Raw genomic sequence first — 19,220 nt, 5'->3', positions numbered from 1 at the left:
ATGACACGAACATCATTCTACATACTGCACGTTCAAGAGTTCGATGTCGGCGTGACGTTCAAACTGCATTCTCCACAGTTTTATATCTGCAGATTCTGAGTGTTTTCGTTCAAAGAGTATCATTTACTATGCCGCCACACTCGCCAGCGTTACATACGAAGGACCCATTGCAGTGTCATCTACCATGCATGAATGGACGATGGACAATCTTCAGTCACCTGCTGATAACATACAGCTTCAGCATTGTGTAGATATTCGCATGTAGAATTGTAATACCCGGGACGTCCGGGAACCACTGCCGTAGCCGTCTTGAGTCACACGCACGGTGACGGATGACATCTGCCTCTTCATGACATTCCAGCATCTAATTTACAGGACTGGTTAACAAAAAAAATATCCATGTACGTGCAGGGTTTGGATTGATTGATTCAGATGATCAGTTTCTTTCAGTGATCACGATCAAGTTTTACATCGTGCGCATTCATGGAGACCCAGACTTCATATCTACGTCTCCTAGCTGCTGGCTCCAACGCTCGCGGTCAGCTAGCCAATGGTTCCGATTACGATTCACATACTTTCAAAGAGTGCCGCTTCATAAACTGCGCACAGGGTACGCTTCCTCCCAATGCGCTCGGCATCTTGCAGCTTGCGACTGGAGCAAACCACACTCTCGCATTGTTGGAGTTTGGTGACGGCGGAAGGGAGCTTTGGGGGTGTGGAGATGGACGTAAAGGGCAGCTGGGTCCTGAATACATGGGACAGTTGACAGAATTCACGCCGATCAGCATACCCTTGTACCAAACTTATGCTTCCCAAGGATATGCCTGCTGTCTCATCGCTGCCGCTTGGGAGACTTCATATCTTGTTTTGAAATCTCCTTCCCGATCAGACGTGGTCATCTCGATGGGTTCGAATGACTTTGGGACACTCGGTGTGGGCACAAAACAAGCTACGGCAACTCCGACGGTTGTTTCATTTGATCACCTCACTATCGAGGGACGTTCTACCAATTCCAATAAGCTCGTTGTCGAGTCCATTGTTGCAGGACCTCGTCATGTCATACTTCATGTACGAGCCGGTCTCAATAATGAAGATACGCTCATTGGCTGGGGTTTGGCCAGACATGGCCAACTAGGGGATACGAAGATCGTAAACTATGACCGCCCTTACATCATTTCCCTTGATGTATCTTCAGATCCGGTGCAAGCATATTCTCTCGGTCTCCAACATACCATCGTCTGCCACCAATCGGGGCGGACAACAGCCTTTGGATCTAACAAGAAAGGACAACTCCATAGGATGGATTCTTGGAGGCGTGTTCGACAAGTTGGATGCACGTGGAATGGTACATATCTTCTCAGAGACGATGATGAAAATACCCTTATATCAACGGGAAGTAATGCCCATGGTCAACTAGGTCGGGAGTCGCAAGTCGAGGAGAATGGGGTTACCGTCGGGCCTGTCGAATTTACCTTATCTCACGATGGCAAATTGCCTTCACTGAGATCCCTTGCTTGTGGCAGCGAACATGTGATGGCAGTGATCTCTCCCTTTGGCTCATCAGACATGGAAGTTTGGGGTTGGGGGTGGAACGAGCATGGTAACTTGGGGCTGGACCATATGGATGATGTGTTGAAGCCCATCAAGATCTGGCCAGCAAGAGGACACGCACTGGAGGGAAGAATTGCTCGAGTATGGGCTGGAAATGGGACTAGTTGGATATTGTTACAAACGCAACGATGAAGCTTTGAAGTGCGATCTCATGAATGTGTGTTCCTACGTACAGTACTGACTCTAAGTGTATTCCCCACCACTTCTCTGTTGCCTCGTCAAGTTCCACCAATCGCCGATCCTCACGTAAAGATAACCATCGGGATGACTCGTCAATAACTTTCCATCAAAATCCCGAAGAAGAATATCATCTCGACCGTGTCCTCCAGACAATGCAACACATGTGCTGAACGGAGCAAGTTCTCCACTGCAAAGTTGAACTTTCAGAACACTATCCTCCCCGGGGCCTAGCCTACGGGATTAACACGCGCTTTCAGGCAGTGAGGAGGAGATGGGACTCAGATTTGTGTCAAGTACAAGGCAAAAGCTGCTGCTAATGCTGTTCCCAGTGCGCATCTGGAGGGGACCTCAGAGGAAGCCTGTGCTTGGAACCAAACTATATACGTTTTGAGACCTGGAATTCGCCTGGAATGTAATTGTTATGCAGTTCTCTGTCGATATCTGCATTATTGAGGCAGGAGTCATTGCGCCTTACGCCTTCGGTCTTAGTCCTAGAGTCTCGTCTAGAATCGGTACATTAGTAAAGAGAATGGTTGACACTTACTCACTGCTTGAGATGATCAAATACGGATGTCGATGGCACATCGTGTCGGTGAGTGAAACTCGACACGTTTAACGTTGAACTTGACGAATAGTGGGGATATGCGCAGCGCACGCTTTATACATCTTCAGATGAGTGAGCCAACCTGTGCATTGCTAAAGTAGCATCTGATCCAATCACACATCTCTAGGACGACATGTCACTAACACACTCCCATATGCCTCGCAGATTCTCTTTCCACAATGTGACTTTCCCGTCGCCACAACTAACAGCAAGAATGTTTCCAGCAAGACTCCATGATACGCGCCATACGACATCAGGGAATTTGCCTGCAGCTGCCGCACTAGGTGCTCCTGAAGCAGTCGAAGGATCAAGGGCAGTCTTCACCCATGGAGAAGTTAACGAGTCTTTTGTCCAGATCAACACTGTCTTATCCTTGAAATCAAGATATCTTCAGACAAAAAATACAGGAAAAAAGTACTTTGTAGCGAACCTGAGATGCTGTCGCAATATAACTCCTTGGCAGACCGATATTGGGTGCCCATGCAACATCACGCACCCAATCTGTGTGTCCATCAAGTGTCTCTTCCTCCACCCACGACTGCGTATCTTCACGGTAGCCCCAGATCTTGACAAGATTGTCACAACCAGCGCTAGCAAAACGTTTGAAGGGTGCAGAAGGCTGCGCGCCAGGTTGTTGCGGGTGAATGAGCGATCCGGGCTGTGTCGCGGGCGCCCAAGACACAGAGTTGCAACCGATGGCATGACCATTGAAGATGTCAGCACCCCACTGACCGTCATCTGTTACCAAATGTTCGTCAGAGATGTCAGCTGTGAATAAAAGAGTGCACACCTTTGAAGGTGAGTACAGAAAGCTTTCCATCTGACGACGCGCAAGCCAACATTGCACCAAGCTCATGAGGAGCCCACGACACGGAGTTCACTGAAGCGGCATGTAACGTGTGCTCCTTCACCCTTGTCCACCCACCATCGGCCGTGCCTTGAGACCGTTCCCCCCATATCAATACTTTGCCATCGTATGAGCAGGAAGCAAGTATGTGTCCAAATTTCGGGTGTGCCCAGGCAACCTGCCACACTGGACCCGTGTGCCTGTCAGGAAGGATGCAGAATTATGAGAGTTTATTCAACATGTACATCAAACCACGAACCCCTTTAGAGTATGGCCACTAGATTTCAATGGTTCCCCACCAATAACGTCAAAGACCTTGACCGTTCTATCTGAAGAACACGTCGCTAAACGCTTGCCATAGTAGTCAAGTTGCGCATCATGCTAGGGTTGAATTTTTGAGTACAGGTTCAGGATGCGACGATGATATTGTTGCATACAATCATGTCTTCATGAGCGGTTTCAATTGGAACTGCTTCGGTCGTGGTCGCAGACGGCATGTTTGCTCGATACTGCAGATGATTTTGGAGTCTGGACAATGGGGACGTGTCGTGACAGCAGCTAATCTGAGTTTGAAACCATCACAACTGTACCAAACCACTATGTATTATAATGTAACTTATGACCTCGAGGTCAACTCTTATACGCAATCGACAAATGATATGACCTGCACACTTTCAGACTGACAACATAGAGAGATGGATTCCATCTCATTATCATCGTTATCCAGTCTCACCACACACCAAAAGTCTTCTCTTGAAAAAGGTGCGTCTTCAATGATCATTGCATGTGCGTTGGATATACAAATGAATGCAAACCTGATAGGAGGATACAAAAATTTATCAGACCTCTTACTCAGTACGTCAAGTGATATCTCGCGCACGACGCGCATTGCTCCATTAGAGGTCACCAGAATTCTCGAGGCTGCATGTCGAGAACACGCAGTGCCCATCAACAAAATTAAAGACTTGCCGATGGAAGGCGAAGAGAAGTTCACCACTGGAGATGCTGAATTAGATAGTACCTTGGGTGGTGGAATTAGAACGGGAATGCTCTGGGAAATTGTAGGTGAAAGGTGAATGCATTGGATTGCTTATTAGCACAGAAAATTGATATACTTTTTAGTGCTGCGGGCAAGACACAGTTAGCCCTTCAACTCTCGCTGTTTGTTCAGCTCCCTTCTAGGTTAGGAGGCGTTCTAGGTTCCGCTTTTTATCTGACGGTTGCGTCGCAACTGCAAACTACACGAATGGAACAAATACTCAATACCCATCCACTCTTGTCGCCTCCACTGTGTTCTTTCGCAAATATACAGCACGCATCCGTTCCAACTATCGACAAACTCATTTTTGTCCTGTCTAAATCTTTGCCGCAATATATATCTGCAAATAACCAAAATTCATCATCAAGACCTCTCAAGCTGATTGTCATCGACGCTATCGCTGAACTTTTTCACACTTCCAAGAGGACCACCACACAGTTCCTAGTCGAGCGGTCTCGCAGACTATCTGAAATAGGGATGCTTTTGCATTCGCTCGCCAGCAAGCATCAAATAGCGGTCCTGGTCCTGAATGAGGTCAGCGATACTATCGACAGGGATACTGCTCCTTTGGACAGTGGGCAGATCGGCTACAAGGATCAGTTTCGGTGGTTCGGTCGTGCAGATAGTGTCCTAGGGGAGGATAGGAAAGAAGCAACGCTCGGTCTAGTCTGGTCGAATCAGTTGAATGTCAGAATATTTCTCTCGCGAACAGGTCGCCGTCGATATCTTGAAGAGAGCGAGCAGTCAAGGAAAATTCAGAAGTCGGTCTCAGCGACGTCGTCCAATATTTCAGCTGGCGATCAAGAACCCGTGCTTATTAGGCGCCTAACCGTGGTGTTCAGCTCGGTGTGCGACCATGCTTCTTGTGACTATGTGGTTACTGCGGAAGGCATTTCAGTTATTCCTGGCTCTGCTGTTCTGCTTACTGCTCGACCTGCAGTAAGCACAGCTACACCTCCAGGGACCACCCATGATTCGATGTCACCTCACGGGGACTTCACTCAAATGCAAAAGGCTCAATTAGCGCCGTTGGATATCGGCCATATTATGGATAGCACAGCCATTGACAGTAGATATTCCACACCAGACAACGAGCCAGGGGATGACGAATGGGACGCTTTTTGGGAGCGAAATGCGTTACCGGAGTGTGTGTTTGAGGAAGCAGCGAATTTGACTGAATCCTCGTGATACCTAACGTTGTCTGTAACAACCGACCGTTTGTGAATACGCTGTTTTTATTAGCCAGTGCGACATATACATATATGTAAAATTCCATACTCATACAAAGCTGTCCCCAACATTGGCAATACAAGTACAAAACCAACATGTCTGTCTACAGAGGAATCTCGGTCCACCTTTCGTGGGTGTGTCCCTCCTTCATGTGTTCTGCCTTCTTGCTGGAGGACTTAGGGTACGCATTCTCCAACTCCGGGTCCAGCGGGTGTTGGAAGGCAGTGAAATGTGAACTTGCTGCTTTAGTGATCGGATACCGAGGCGAGACCTTAGTGATACCGGGGTGTTTATCCCGGGATGCTAATACGAGACCAACCAAACCTGAACGATAGTAAGCGACTGGGTTGGAACAACATGATTCGCTGAACATACCAAAGATAGAAGCCATATAGAAAACAGCCAGGAGAACATTAGCCATTGTGCAGTCACCAGACTGAGAAAGGTCATGACAAAGGGCGGTCGCGTGATTCTGACGTGCATGGATTGTTAAAAGGACACAAGATGCTGGTAGTATGTCAGAATAATGGTAGGTACGAGCAGCAAAGTCGTGTCACGTACTGACATCCGAAAGCCACAAAGCGCCAAAGGTAGCAATATTTCTAGTGTTGCTAGATTCTGCATGTCGCCTGCAACACAAGAATGAAAAACTACTCGAGCCGTCAGCCTTTCACATTTACAGTGTGCCATGGTGAACTCACGTAATGAGGAATATCAACAGAGCTACGATGTTTGACGCAAGAGCAACAGCCTCCAAAGCTGAAACAAACTGGTGTGAATGAAGGCTAAACCTAGGTGTGAAGCACTTACGTCTTGCGGTGTGCGCAACAATATCCGGACTTAGAATCACAATCGATATGACATTGCAGATACCAATAACGACTTGAAAGAAGTAGATGAGCAAATGCATCGTACGAGAAGAACAGAGCATGATGGCGTACGGAGTAAGAGTCTACAGGCAAGAGTGAATGGGAAAGGCATGGTGTCACAGACAACCGATGTAGATGGGGCGATGCAATGAAAGTGATGATGCACAAGAAGATCGAGCCTGCGGAGGAACGTTGTGTGATGTGCATTTGCCATGTGCTGAGGTTTTATATCGGGCCAGCTTGCCACAACTGAACTGTGGTCTCGTCGAGTGGCAAAAGATAAAAGCGGCCTGTGGAGGAAAGAAGCGAAAGTCAATGCAAGGATATAATATCACCATTGTTCTCAGAGGTGTGGTCAATAGGACACGAAAGTTGCTTTTCTGTGTGGACCAACCTGCGGTGCATGGACCACCTTGCAGGCCTGGTTGATAATGCTCGGAGAAGATCACATGAGTTTAATTACATACGGTGAAACACGTACCCGTGTTAAAATGATCAAGGGTGCTTTGCTATACCACTCAGAAACGTCACAAAGAGGCCAATACACCCGGACATCGACATATCAAAATCCGGTACTCCTCGCGCACACAGTTAGGAGGGAAGTCGGAGTCTAGTAAAGTTAATAGCACAAGTGCTGCCATTTGCCCAGATTATAATATCATTCCGGCATTACTACTTACCATGAAACTTGAAACGCCGAATAACATCAGTATTCGCTGTTCCCCGAACGGAAGGACACTGTCTGTTCAATACCTGAATGTACGTTTGTCGTGCTGCACACTGGCACTAGCACTTAGACCACGGGTAACTGTTTGGCAGGGTCGACGCCGAATCCAAGTCTGCGACAAGTTGGAGGCTTTCGCGGGCCCACGCCAGCCGAGCACGGGTCACTTATGAATTTCTGGCTCTGCAGGGTTCCGGGCCATGAGCGAAATGCATTTTGCATGTGGTAGCAATGCACCACTACGTGCGCATTCTGTGAATGTGACCTGCTGGTTGTCTGTGGTTTTTTAGTGATGGTTCAAGTTAACGCTAGCGCTGACCATCTAGGTCAAGTTCTATAAACATCCGAGTACAAATAATATATATAGAACTTGCACTGAAAGCGCAACTCATCTTCGCCGGCTTCGAAAGTTACTCACGACACCAATCTTAATGACCTCACCAAGGCCAGCAGCCTGAAGAGCACCTTACAGCTTATGGAAGATGCTAGAATGAATGAAATATAATTATCCATGTACAGGTGCCATCAATTCAATTTGAGACACCAAAGGCAACCGAGCCAAAAGTAACAACTAGAGTACAGACTATGAGCAAAGCGGGCATAGGAAAAGGGTATGGAGATGAAGACGTTGATAAAACTTTCGAGACAAGACCAGACGCCTCCTGCCCAGGACGATCTATGGCTCTCCGGGGGCACCAACTACGACTGAACATGTGCCGTCGAATGCGTGCTTATAGTTCAATCCACCCCTCCTGCCCAAACGTATTCTCGCCCGAATAACTGACATAAAGGAAATTATCCTCATCCCTAGAAAACAATGAGATCCGACTTGGTAGCATTTTGGGGTGCGCTCACTTGTGCTCCTCATAAATAGCACTCATAAGAGCTGCCGTCGGTGGGAGAACCTCGTCAACGAAGATAAAGATGGCCTTCTCTGGTGCAAGCTTGATGCGCTTCCGGATGACGTAGACGAATTGCCCGACTGTCAAATCCTGTGCGGAGCAAATGTATAAAATCGATGATCAGCTATCCATCGGCACTCGTGATAAGCAGCACGATGCGCACTGAAGGTACAAGATACTTCTTCTTGTCGATGGTAGGAATGTCTGTTCGGTCGGCCTTCTCACAAATTACCTAGAGTCGATGCCACTCCTGTCAGGGACACTAAACGTGGTAGGGTATAAGAAGGAAATACTAACAGGAATACGGTCAGGGTACTTCTGTCTGATGCGTTCAGCCTCCTGCTTGCGCTTCTCTGAGAAGGAGAACACGTTAGTAACTCATGACTACATGACGACTGCAATGATAGTACGTACCAAACGGGTGCTCATCCTTGAATTTAGACCTCATGACGAACGTTACAAGCGATGATCGAGTTCAGTAAGTGGGAAGAGTTGACTTCTGAAAGGAAAGAAGGACTTTATCGTGGGTGGTAGTCAGCGTTCAGGATGAAATGAGGACAGCTCGCTGTGCCGCAATATTCAAAGCCTCCTCGCGGCTGTGACGAGTGACAGCCGCGTGACTCAGCTGTGGTGACGAGGCAGCACGCTGACAAATACGACAAATATAATGTATTATAATTACAACGCGGCAGTACACCTCAGTAAGCCCCCGACGTGCCGAAACTACGATACGTATACTTAGTATTGATAATAGTAGCTGACAGTCTGTGTGAGAGAAAAAATCGAAGCTCTGCAAGTAACGTTACAATTAAGCCTCATGGCCATTGGCCATTCCGGCAGCCATGCCCACTGCCATTGCGTTGCCCATCTGCACCCCAGTCCCGTCTGTAGGCACGAAAACAGTCTTGTTGCCAAACGCTTGGACACGCGTGACTTCCACTCTACGCATCTCCATCCCGCGTGCGAATTGGTCGGTGACCTTGGCATCAGCCGCCGCTCTGATACTGACTGCTTGTGCGTCGGCCTCAGCGGTAAGACGGATAGCTTCCGCTTCTGCAAGAGCCTCGATCTTTGTACGCTCAGCTTGGGCTTTGGCAGCGGCAATGACACTATATGCCTCGGAATCGGCTTGCGCCTATTAAAAATGTTTGTTATGAACAGCTTAGAAAATAAATTGGTACCGACATTACGGCTTTGAGCCTTAATGCGAGCAACAGCGAGAGCTCCTTCTTCCTGTTTGACTTTATTCGAGTTTTCTCGGTCGACATTCTGCAGCATATAAATGAAAGGAAGGACTATATCAAAGAGGATGAAACTTACGGCAGCCTCGACTTGCGCCTGTAGCGCCCTTGTTGTAAGCTTGTCCATGGTTGACGCAATTTCTCCCTTGAATTGACGGTCGATCACGGCTAGAGTACGGTCAGCTCCAAATGTTACTGGTATTGAAACATCCCACGCTTACCAAGATCCTTCAAAATGATTCCATACTCGAGTGCGGCCTCGTGCATCTCGTCCATGGCCCTGGTACGAAGAGCGTCAAGGAAAGCAGATGAAGGGTCCGTGCCATCTTCGAGGTTGTCAGGTCCAAGAGAGCGCTGCTTCACCATAGTGCTGTAGTCAACTACAGTGCGTGAGTCAAACTATCACACAAGATTAATCGATGGACATACGATGGGCGACAATCTGTGTGAGGATAGACTGGGTTTTGTCACGGAGCGCATCATAGGGGGTGTTATAGCCATGTGTAGTGAGCTGCAGACGAAGTGAGCAATCGCTGAACGAAAACCAATTTGTCGAAAGGCGCACCTTCAGGGGTTCCATTAATTGCCTAGCAGTTTTATGAATAACTCAAGTCATCAGATGCATCATTCTCACTGCTCACCATTTCAGATAGATCCTCAAGCCGACAGGCACTTGGTCTCTTGTGAAACTGGAAGCCAGCAACGTAAGATAAGGTATCAGTGGCCGAGCGAACTACTTACATATCCTTTGTGGGCATCTCGAGCTGATTCTCGCCGAGCGTAAACAAACCACGCAGTGTGACGTTTGGATTTGTTATATAATGTTGTCCAGCAGGGAGTAACTCAAGATCGTCTCCACGCTGGAGAATGGCACAGTTATTTGCCGGGATGTTCAAGCTATGCACCATAAACAATCAGAACAAGAATATTGGAATAGGGAGCGGATGAACAATAATGCCACAACGTATTCCTGTTCTTTGCCTGAAGCGATGTGACTCCGCATCTTGATTTCGGCAATCCTGATCGAGATTCAAATGAGCATCATGAACAAGATGGGATACAGAGGTACGTACGAGCCAAGGATAGCGCCTGTTACTGGGTCCTTAATCGAAGTAGATAAATGGGTCTGGTCGACGATAGCCAGAACGTCATATGTTCCATCAATTGCGTACGCAACAAAACCTGAGTTTTTAACCACAAAAATGCGATTTTGAGGATCAGAGATGACGGCCGCTTGGTTCTGGGACACCTGAACGACTGTTAAACCCTGAAACTGAATTGCGGTGTCCGAAACTGATGACCTCCTTTCAGTATGACATCGTGTAGAACATCGGGGCACGCACGTCCTTTGGTACCGCACCATTGACGGGCCCACCAATTACGGAGGGGGAATCCAGGGTATCGGCCAGGCTTGGTCAATATCTTGGGGAGACCACCGTGATTGATTAAACCAAGGAAACCTGGAGAAACTTCCCTACCGGTCCACGAGACAGGGACCTAGTAGTGATATTTCGATGTAAGCCGCAAATGTCACGGTGAGAAATCCAAGTTCACCTTGTTTGACAAGAGACCCGTTCGCCCGGACTGTTTTAGGTTAAGGCGGTGAATACCAGAATGATGTAGCAATCAGGGTACTCACGTCTCGAAGTTGCCTGTCAATTCTCTCTAGTGCAGCAATGATGCCGTCCTTAGCGATGGGTACGACAAACGGACGTTCTTCCAAAGCATAGTCTGCGGTTTTGGAGAAGTCATGCAAAGACGCCCTTTCAAGTTTTCTGGGATGGGTGCCAGTGGAATAACTGTCATAGCTTTCGTCGATGCGGTCGGATTTCTTGAGGCCTTTGTGTTTTACAGGGTAGGAAGAACCACCGACGACGGTGTCGGCATCTTCTTCGTCATTAAGTCTGCTACTCATGTGGTCGGTCGGTCTGAGGTTGTGTGTTAGGATATATGGTATGGTCCCCTTTAGACTATTAATATAGGGGAACTTCGTGTGAAATATATATTTACACTGGCCCTGGGGCCTGGTAAGTAGTCACAGCTAGCACGGATCTTACAGCTGGCAGGCTGTGGGGCGTAAATACAGAATACGTCACTATTCAGCGCCGCCGACGACCATGAAAGGACACAGAAAGCGTACTAGACCTGCTGAGGAAAGTAACTTGAAACAGCAAGACTGTGATATCCATTCGGTGTAAGTCGATTTAACACCCAGCCAAGGTAAGCGTCGTAATTAGGTTCCAGTGCCAGAACTTTTAGTAGCGTAGCGGAAACTCCACGTAATTTTTGGCACGTGACATACACGTAGCGGATTTAATATAACTTTCAAAGTACTTACTGTAACATATTGAATTCAACAACCATACTTTTAGCCGCAATGCGGATTCTATGGCTATTCTTGACACTGCTGCCACTGCCTTTGGTATACTCGAATTTTGTCAACAACACAGAGAACCTGCTATGGGGGGCTTATAGACCCAACTTGTACTTCGGCCTCCGACCAAGATTACCCCAATCCCTTATGACTGGTCTGGTGTGGTTCGGCACTCAAAACTATCAGTCTATAGCCAGTATGTGACCCAAGTATACAACTACAGCAAATCAGCTAAACACTTCATCAGAGGCTCGTCACGCATGTGACCAGGGCGATGGCCTGGACAGCTACACCTGGACGCACTTCAATCCACGACAGGGCGGTGTACAAATACTGCGCGACAGCCAAAACAATGTGGAAATTACAACCGAGTTTTTGAAGGTGCCTGGCGGCTCCCATGGTGGCAGTTGGGTTGCGCGTATCAAAGGAGCACCTATCAACCCTAGTATGTTTCTATTATGACCTGCCATGCACAGTCTACTAATACTTCCGAGCAGTGTTTCCATCCAGAATTTCCACCATATTTTATATCGGCCTAGAAGGACTAGGCGGAATAGATATGGTCACCGATGAGAGCGAGAATGTGAGTCCTAACAAAGTGCCATAGCCAATCGAGTTAATTGAATCCTAAGGGAATCGATGGTCCGGTAGAGTTCTCCGGTACTACGCCTGACCTCGGTGATTTTACTATCCGCATAGTCGATGGTATGTTTGCTTTGTTATTACTTCGTATAGAGCGTCGCCTCATCCTGTGCAGCCCCCGACAACGAGGCTGTTACTACTGGCCCTCACTCTGAAGCTTTTGAGGAACGGCTGGGAAAAACTCACCTGGCCGGCTTGCGCCTGCCACCGGGGCAACTATGGACCGCGAAAGGTGAGTCATCTCTCTCTCGGAGATTGTATCATTCCGTGACAACACAGGACATCAGATCACATCATGCAGAGCATCGTTAACCGTGCAAGCCCGATTGTTGAGAAATACCGCACTGCTGAACAGGCGCCTGATCCTTCATTTACCCTGCAGCTTCCTGATGATATTCTCACTGCAAGCAATCTTTTTGCCGTTCAAAAGTTTTTCGAGGGAGAGTTCCAGTTTGATGTCTTTTTCGAGAGTGCCAGTGCGAATCAGACGTTTGATGGTTTGATCTAAAGTACTTTCTATTCAAATGGACACTAAATTCCTACCACAGCGAGCACCATTGATCAAGGCATTGCGGCTGTCGTAGCGTCCTTCAATAGTCGCTTTGAGGAGACATTCCCAATCCCACCTTCATACCCAGCCAACGATGTTACAAGTTTGGAGTCTTTTAGTAAGGCTATCACCTCCAACCTCTTCGGTGGTATCGGCTACTTCTACGGTACATCCATCATCGACAAAGGATTCGCGTATGAATGGGACCAAGATGATGAGATGGATGACGCAGGTGATGGACAGAACGGCGCTCGGTTGACTGAACCCCGTGCTCTGTTAACTGCTACGCCTAGCCGCAGCTTCTTTCCGAGAGGGTTTTACTGGTAATCAAATAGTCGTTCAAGTCAAGTTCACTCATTGACTTTTACAGGGATGAGGGTTTCCACCTTCTACACATAGGCGCATGGGACACAGAGCTTAGGTATTCGACGATAGCCCTTTGTCCTATATCTCGATATCTGACTATTTGTAGTCTCGAAATTCTCAAGGGCTGGATCAAGCTCATCGATAGCGATGGCTGGGTCGCACGTGAACAGATCCTTGGCGAGGAAGCGCGCAGCCGAGTCCCTGCACAATTCCAGACTCAAGTGCCTACTTTCGCAAACCCTCCAACTCTAACGATGGCAGTAACAGCCATCATCAAAAAATACAACGCTGCACATGATGGACCTTCCGCTGCAGATCTTGGGATGGACTACGGCATGAATGTACAAATGCCCGTTGCCAGCGAGCCGGAGTCCAGCGCGGCTCTCGACCGTGCTGCTGTGCAGTCTGTTCTGCGCGACATGTACAAGCCCTTGAAACGGCACTATGAGTGGTTCCGCCGGACGCAGCGTGGACAGATCAAGCAGTACGGCCGTCGGGCGCGGTCACGCACGGAAGGGTACCGTTGGCGAGGACGCTCTGAAGCACATGTTTTGACGAGCGGAATGGACGATTATCCGAGAGGTCCGCCACATGCAGGGGAGCTTCATTTGGATCTAATCAGCTGGATGGGCTTCTTCACCCGAACAATGAAGGACTTCGCACAGTTTATTGACGAAGAAGAGGATGCTGCAAGTTTTGCTGAGATTGAGTCAGCTATAATAAACAATATTGACGGTGACAAATCTCCAGTTTCTCAAGAGGCGCTGATTTGTTGTTGACTGATACAGATCTGCATTGGGACGAGGAAAGCGAGATGTACTGTGATGTTGGGATTGACTCGGACGGTGAGCTCTTTCCCTCCTGTGTGTCATTTAAATGCCTATATGCTCTCTACTAGATGAATCGACCCATATCTGCCATGCGGGTTATGTTTCACTCTTTCCGTTCATGCTCTCGCTGCTCCCGCCGGACTCCTCACACCTTGGGCCCATCCTTGACATGCTGCGTGATCCCGAACAACTCTGGTCAGAGTATGGTATTCGCAGTTTGAGCAAGAGTCATCCCGAGTTCGGGAAGGGGGAGAACTACTGGAAAGGTCCAATATGGGCACAGATAAATTATATGGTGCTTGGCGCGCTGCATAACACGTATGCACGTGAGGAGGGACCGTTCCAGGAGAAGGCCAGAGAGATGTATGAAGAGCTGAGGAGAAATTTGGTGAATAATGTGTTCAAGGTAGGTCTCCCTCGGAAACCGTCTCAGGCTTTGTTCTGTAATGCTCATTTCGACCTAGGAATATCAAAGAACAGGATATGTATGGGAACAATATGATCCCCTTACCGGAGAGGGACAGAGGAGGTTTGTATTCTATCTGTGATCATCTACCTTTGGTGCTAATTCGTTTATTTACAGCCACCCTTTCACTGGTTGGACATCGCTCGTCACGCTCAGTAAGCATTTCCGCTCTACCTTGGCCATGGAATTATCTAATGTCTACCTCTTACCTAACAGTCCTCGCAGAGATATACTGACCTAGCCAGACATTGGCTGGGGGGGAAATCGTTACATAGCGGTATACACCGTCGATAGAATCAGCTGGACATATGGCATGATAAATAACTTTGCGGCAGTACCGTGGAATACAATAGGGAATTTTTCACTTTAGACTCACTCGCCAGACGGCACAAGTAAGTCGTCCAGTTTGCGTCCAGTCATGAACTATTTCTCGACTTCCATGACAATGTAAATGTAAGACGCGTGATATGTGACGTACATGAATCCAACAGTTCGTGAGCTTTGCACAGGGACTCAGTTCTACCCGAGTCTCTCAAATCGACTCGACACAACTGTTGGTGCCGAGCACAATCATAAATATTTTGATCAGGGTCAGAGTTGTCGGAGTATGCTTTGAAAATCAATGAATAAAACATAAGATCTTTTGAGTGGCCCGCCTCGAGGTCATCTGGGCCTTTAAAAATTATAACGACCTAACTGAAGTCTTCTTCGCTTCTTCATTGTTCAAGGCAACTTTCAAAGGCACGTATATGATTCCTTCTCTACACATGTGTAGGAATGTAATAGACCTGCACGCGATCTCCGAAAAGAAGAAAAAACTCATCAATCAACGATATCTAACATACATTACACAACATAAACTTTGGACCGTGGTGAAAAATTGAAATATCATACTGCGAGACAGAGATATGGGTGATTCATTCCGATTCTTCTTCATTTCCTCCTCAGTGGCGATAACACAGGCGCAGAGGCATCTCATTCCGCGTCAACCTCAGGATAAATACGCATGATGCGCCTGAGCTCTGCGTCTGGAATCCTCGGTGTGAACACAATAGGGCAAGAGACATATGGCATCGCCACACGCATGAAGCCCACGTCATCCAACGGCTTCGTAGGATCTAGAGTGAGCTGGAAAGCCCAAAACAGAAGGGCTGAGTTGATCCACACTGATCTGAACCGGTCGATATGAGCCGCGAGGATTGTGTGCATGAAAGAATACATTTACCTGTTTGCAAGGTGTAAAGCGGGGCATATGCTGGAATGAATGATAATCAAAGAGAATATAACCCGAAAGACGACACTACTTACCGCCGACCATACCCATAGACAAAAAATGTGAGATCATCTCTTAAGCCGCCTCGGTCATTCATCCAACGCTGAGGCTTGAACACGTCAGGATCAGGATAAACTTCTGAATCTCGCGAGATAGCCCTGATAGAGTAATTGTCAAGACCTTCGCAATTTAAAGGATGATATCTACCAATTGCTACCGAGTACCGTAGTTCCGGCAGGAATGCAATAGTTTTCCTGCCCAGCGAATATCAGATTATCCTTCCCACGACAAATTATTGAAGAGCACTTACCCAAATCACATCTTGAGTTGTTCGGTGAGGAAACCCTGCAGTGTGAATAATGTGTGAACTTCAGCTACGGGACCGACAATGAAGATACTCACCATTGGGACTCAGCGTTCTCCATCTCAAAGCCTCAGAGATGAAGGCGTCCAGGAGAGGAAGGGATTGTTGGTCAGCGAAGGTCGGTGCTTTTGTGAGGAAATCATTGAATCGACAGGACTGCAAGAAAATACTACGGACCTACCTCGGTGCCTTCCTACGACCTCATCAAGCTCAGCCTGGACTTTAGCTTGCTCCTCAGGAAAACATGCAGCTGCCATCAGCACCGTGCATATTGCTGCAGTAGACTAACACTTGATATCAGCCACATAACATCAGAAACGACTCGGATAAACCAGGCCCCACCGAATCACCTCCAGCTGCAAAAAAGGTGCCAGGAAGAAAATGCGCCTCCGACTCAGACAAGCCAATGAGACGTTCATTTTCTAGCACATATCTCCCGAACGAAGGACCTGCGTCCACATTACTCTGCTGTGGGACAACTGAGATAACATGTGAAGACTGGTAGATCAGAGACGCGTACTAATTGTTGTTTCAAGCGGTTCATCTGACTAACAAAGACTTTCCGACTGCTCTCAAACTCCCCTTTTAAATTTCTGCCGTACCAAGGAAGGTATCTGAGCCAGGGGATCGTGTCCACCCAGTAAGCGCCAGGGCTTAGGACTGTCCGAAATACAGACATGAACTGACGAATCGCCCTGACTTCGGGGTCAGCTGCAGATGTAGGTGTATCCTTCCCATATGCCACTGTCAGAATCGTCGTCATAGCATAACTTTAAAATATTCGTAAGTCGAAATAATATATCCCAGACCTAGGAAAATGCTTACCTTATCACGTGGTTCTGGAAGTTGGATGGATCATCAAGAACGTTAAGGACCGTGTTCTTCGCAAATGACATTTGCATAGGCTGATATGCTTCAGCTGCTTTGGGCTGGAGATGCGTATGAATCGCTCTGGATCACCTTGCAATGTCAGATAGCGGCTTTTTTGTCACGCAGAGTACGAACCTACGCATCCGGCGGAACTTGTCCCCAACGCCTGTAAAACCAATGGCCAATCCTCCGGTAATCATTTGTCCAGCATTCATGGGAGGACGATCAGCAAGCACCCTGCCCTGTTTCTCCATAATCTCCATAGCTGCCTACAGCAGGACTTTGAGCCTGGATATGACAACTGAGCGTGGAAGGACTAACTTTGTGGCGGCCGATAATGACAACTTTCTCAGTTCCTGCGCGAATGGTAATTACAGGACCGTACTCATTAATCCATTCCGCTACAGTAAGAAATGAACTGACGACCGATAGGACATGATCAGAATTCAAAAAATCATGGATGAGAATCCTTACTTGCGGGGAGGAAGGAAATGTCCCATAAGTCTCCAATTGGGAGGAGAAGGTGGGAGAGGAAGGCCGCTCATTGATCTAGGACGATGAGCCAGAGCAATCATTACTACTGCCAGAATACAAGCTGCAACACCGAGGACGAGCTGCATGTTGTCAGAAATGGGCAGGTCAGACAGTAGTAGCATGGTGGATTGGAAGAGTGGAAGATGGATAGAACAGACCTTATCGAAAGCGCATTTAATACCCCTCAGCAATCGCGGCTATCGCACGATGCCGGAGGTAAGTTATACCTTTAGTCGGACGCGTCGGTGCTAGGAGGCGCTGCAGCTGTGTGGGTGCTGGCGTGTGATTATTGGTTCACTGGTAACAGGCTGGAAGTTTGTTTAGCAGCTAACGACCAACGATACCGAACCTTGACTATTTTGGGTCTTTACGCGAGAGTACTGCAATTGAAATGTGTGAGCTGCGGACTTCCACAAAGTTGGTGTGTAATTGAAGCAAAGGCGGTATCCTTGCAAGTAGATGCAGGTATGATTATTTACCGCACAATGGATTAAATGTTGGGTCTATTTGACAGGGGCCAAAGAGTTGTGTGCAGTCGTTGCACGAACACTCAGTTTGCACCATTACTACGCCCGATCGGTGAGCCCGTGTAGTCTCCCGTAGGCAGACCTTTATGGACGATGGAATATAGTCGTTCCTCCTGACAGCACCTGTGTAAATTCCGTATCCGCGATGCGCATACAGACTTCGGGAGTCCCTCCTCGAAATTCGTTCGTTCATACAACTGTCAATGTGATGAGTATTTAGTAGTTGTAGTCGCACCTGTTGAATGAATCGTTGGTCACATTGATATTGACCGCCACTGCAGACTGCAGTATGGTTCCCCGTCTTACAATCAGGCTTCAAAGCACTTCCTGTTCATATCTGCACATGCCATTGCAATGTTAGTTTGTGATAAATTAACGCGGGAGGAAAGATGAGGCGAGCTAGGCTCATGACCAGCCTGGCGTATACTACCACCGATACTCGAGTGGTGTAGTGGTCGATCTCAGAGTGGCGTGGCAGGGCGAAGTGAGGAGTTTGAAATTTGATAGGTGCCGGTCGTGCCGGAGGTAGTTCCAATCAAGTTATGCGTCTGCTCTCGCTGCTCCAATTGAGAATCTCCCAACGGATTTTACGAGGACCCTCTCAACGACACAACACCAGCAAGTTCTCGAGGCGTTCTCGCGACTCGACCTTCTTTCCCAAGGATCACAACGTCCGAAATTGTCCCAGCTCAGATGCCTCATATCATTACTTTCTGCGAGACACGAGATTGCACAAGTGCCTTGCAAGTTGCCATGGGGGGTCTTTCCGAGATTGGATACAACATGACCGTCATCCGCAATCCAAGAAAAACTTCCTCGTCGAGGCTGGAAGGAATGAATATCCGAGCCAGGCTGCTGATACATCATCATGGGTGGGTAGAATTGGAATCATTTTGATTGTCATAATCAATGATTAGTAGTGCTCCGGCGTGATCATGATATACCGTTACCCAAAGCGGCATATCGGCATCTGCCAAATTTCAAACTCCTCGCTTCGCCTGCCAAATCACTCCGAGATGATCTCGACCAGTCTGACTACGTCTATACATTCTCACCATCTCAAATTGACGCATAGTCAGACTGGTTACGAGTCTAGTGGCGAGCGTGATGCGGCATGCCGCACTCAGGCTATCATACTTACATATACATAAATTGAAATTACTTAAAGTTAACCGCC

The 19,220-nt window shown here is 47.8% G+C and overlaps 9 protein-coding genes across 9 annotated transcripts; 3 read left to right on the top strand and 6 right to left on the bottom strand.

The window, feature by feature from the left end:
• The first annotated feature begins 201 nt into the window (after positions 1 to 201).
• F5147DRAFT_415896 (regulator of chromosome condensation 1/beta-lactamase-inhibitor protein II) lies at positions 202 to 2,105 on the top strand. The gene has a single exon (XM_041429705.1). It carries the CDS (start codon positions 484 to 486, stop codon positions 1,741 to 1,743), a length of 1,260 nt encoding a protein of 419 aa, XP_041297077.1. The 5' UTR covers positions 202 to 483; the 3' UTR covers positions 1,744 to 2,105.
• A 356-nt stretch (positions 2,106 to 2,461) lies between these two features.
• F5147DRAFT_677065 (WD40-repeat-containing domain protein) lies at positions 2,462 to 3,795 on the bottom strand. The gene is made up of 5 exons (XM_041436095.1): positions 3,680 to 3,795; positions 3,502 to 3,623; positions 3,186 to 3,442; positions 2,826 to 3,133; positions 2,462 to 2,767 (listed from the first exon to the last, which is right to left on the bottom strand). Exons 1-5 carry the CDS (start codon positions 3,737 to 3,739, stop codon positions 2,519 to 2,521), a joined length of 996 nt encoding a protein of 331 aa, XP_041297076.1. The 5' UTR covers positions 3,740 to 3,795; the 3' UTR covers positions 2,462 to 2,518.
• A 37-nt stretch (positions 3,796 to 3,832) lies between these two features.
• On the top strand, positions 3,833 to 5,499 carry F5147DRAFT_677064 (P-loop containing nucleoside triphosphate hydrolase protein). The gene is made up of 3 exons (XM_041436094.1): positions 3,833 to 4,004; positions 4,065 to 4,314; positions 4,365 to 5,499. Exons 1-3 carry the CDS (start codon positions 3,938 to 3,940, stop codon positions 5,467 to 5,469), a joined length of 1,422 nt encoding a protein of 473 aa, XP_041297075.1. The 5' UTR covers positions 3,833 to 3,937; the 3' UTR covers positions 5,470 to 5,499.
• On the bottom strand, positions 5,500 to 6,095 carry F5147DRAFT_677057 (uncharacterized protein). Its single transcript, XM_041436093.1, has 2 exons — positions 5,887 to 6,095; positions 5,500 to 5,835 (listed from the first exon to the last, which is right to left on the bottom strand). Exons 1-2 carry the CDS (start codon positions 5,930 to 5,932, stop codon positions 5,615 to 5,617), a joined length of 267 nt encoding a protein of 88 aa, XP_041297074.1. The 5' UTR covers positions 5,933 to 6,095; the 3' UTR covers positions 5,500 to 5,614.
• On the bottom strand, positions 5,710 to 6,896 carry F5147DRAFT_415870 (uncharacterized protein). The gene is made up of 7 exons (XM_041429704.1): positions 6,862 to 6,896; positions 6,453 to 6,670; positions 6,322 to 6,393; positions 6,213 to 6,270; positions 6,077 to 6,161; positions 5,887 to 6,018; positions 5,710 to 5,835 (listed from the first exon to the last, which is right to left on the bottom strand). The coding sequence occupies exons 2-6, from the start codon at positions 6,592 to 6,594 to the stop codon at positions 6,001 to 6,003; spliced, it is 375 nt and encodes a 124-aa protein (XP_041297073.1). The 5' UTR covers positions 6,595 to 6,670; positions 6,862 to 6,896; the 3' UTR covers positions 5,710 to 5,835; positions 5,887 to 6,000.
• Positions 6,897 to 7,590: 694 nt separating this feature from the next.
• F5147DRAFT_677051 (autophagy-related protein 8 precursor) lies at positions 7,591 to 8,596 on the bottom strand. Its single transcript, XM_041436092.1, has 5 exons — positions 8,421 to 8,596; positions 8,304 to 8,359; positions 8,170 to 8,238; positions 7,960 to 8,096; positions 7,591 to 7,911 (listed from the first exon to the last, which is right to left on the bottom strand). Exons 1-5 carry the CDS (start codon positions 8,452 to 8,454, stop codon positions 7,836 to 7,838), a joined length of 372 nt encoding a protein of 123 aa, XP_041297072.1. The 5' UTR covers positions 8,455 to 8,596; the 3' UTR covers positions 7,591 to 7,835.
• A 181-nt stretch (positions 8,597 to 8,777) lies between these two features.
• F5147DRAFT_677033 (uncharacterized protein) lies at positions 8,778 to 11,208 on the bottom strand. The gene is made up of 13 exons (XM_041436091.1): positions 10,887 to 11,208; positions 10,802 to 10,831; positions 10,591 to 10,744; positions 10,321 to 10,540; positions 10,198 to 10,266; positions 9,989 to 10,144; positions 9,889 to 9,936; positions 9,813 to 9,834; positions 9,677 to 9,758; positions 9,469 to 9,627; positions 9,327 to 9,415; positions 9,192 to 9,275; positions 8,778 to 9,141 (listed from the first exon to the last, which is right to left on the bottom strand). The coding sequence occupies exons 1-13, from the start codon at positions 11,160 to 11,162 to the stop codon at positions 8,815 to 8,817; spliced, it is 1,716 nt and encodes a 571-aa protein (XP_041297071.1). The 5' UTR covers positions 11,163 to 11,208; the 3' UTR covers positions 8,778 to 8,814.
• Positions 11,209 to 11,593: 385 nt separating this feature from the next.
• F5147DRAFT_677031 (glycoside hydrolase) lies at positions 11,594 to 14,844 on the top strand. The gene is made up of 14 exons (XM_041436090.1): positions 11,594 to 11,817; positions 11,869 to 12,066; positions 12,119 to 12,204; positions 12,254 to 12,326; positions 12,379 to 12,495; positions 12,551 to 12,760; positions 12,812 to 13,136; positions 13,184 to 13,234; positions 13,286 to 13,914; positions 13,968 to 14,024; positions 14,078 to 14,415; positions 14,474 to 14,538; positions 14,593 to 14,630; positions 14,692 to 14,844. The coding sequence occupies exons 1-14, from the start codon at positions 11,625 to 11,627 to the stop codon at positions 14,709 to 14,711; spliced, it is 2,400 nt and encodes a 799-aa protein (XP_041297070.1). The 5' UTR covers positions 11,594 to 11,624; the 3' UTR covers positions 14,712 to 14,844.
• Positions 14,845 to 15,450: 606 nt separating this feature from the next.
• F5147DRAFT_820513 (cytochrome P450) lies at positions 15,451 to 17,877 on the bottom strand (the record flags this gene model as incomplete). The annotated part of the gene is made up of 13 exons (XM_041443669.1): positions 17,457 to 17,877; positions 17,304 to 17,400; positions 17,118 to 17,251; positions 16,938 to 17,063; positions 16,633 to 16,882; positions 16,455 to 16,580; positions 16,294 to 16,396; positions 16,151 to 16,237; positions 16,059 to 16,093; positions 15,956 to 16,002; positions 15,784 to 15,906; positions 15,701 to 15,730; positions 15,451 to 15,646 (listed from the first exon to the last, which is right to left on the bottom strand). Exons 1-13 carry the CDS (start codon positions 17,636 to 17,638, stop codon positions 15,451 to 15,453), a joined length of 1,536 nt encoding a protein of 511 aa, XP_041297069.1. The 5' UTR covers positions 17,639 to 17,877.
• Between the last annotated feature and the right edge of the window lie 1,343 nt (positions 17,878 to 19,220).

This window comes from Suillus discolor, assembly GCF_016758755.1.
Source record: "Suillus discolor strain FC423 chromosome Unknown F5147scaffold_8, whole genome shotgun sequence".
In the NCBI taxonomy this organism is placed as follows: domain Eukaryota; kingdom Fungi; phylum Basidiomycota; class Agaricomycetes; order Boletales; family Suillaceae; genus Suillus; species Suillus discolor.
This window is presented reverse-complemented; position numbering and strand designations above follow the sequence as displayed.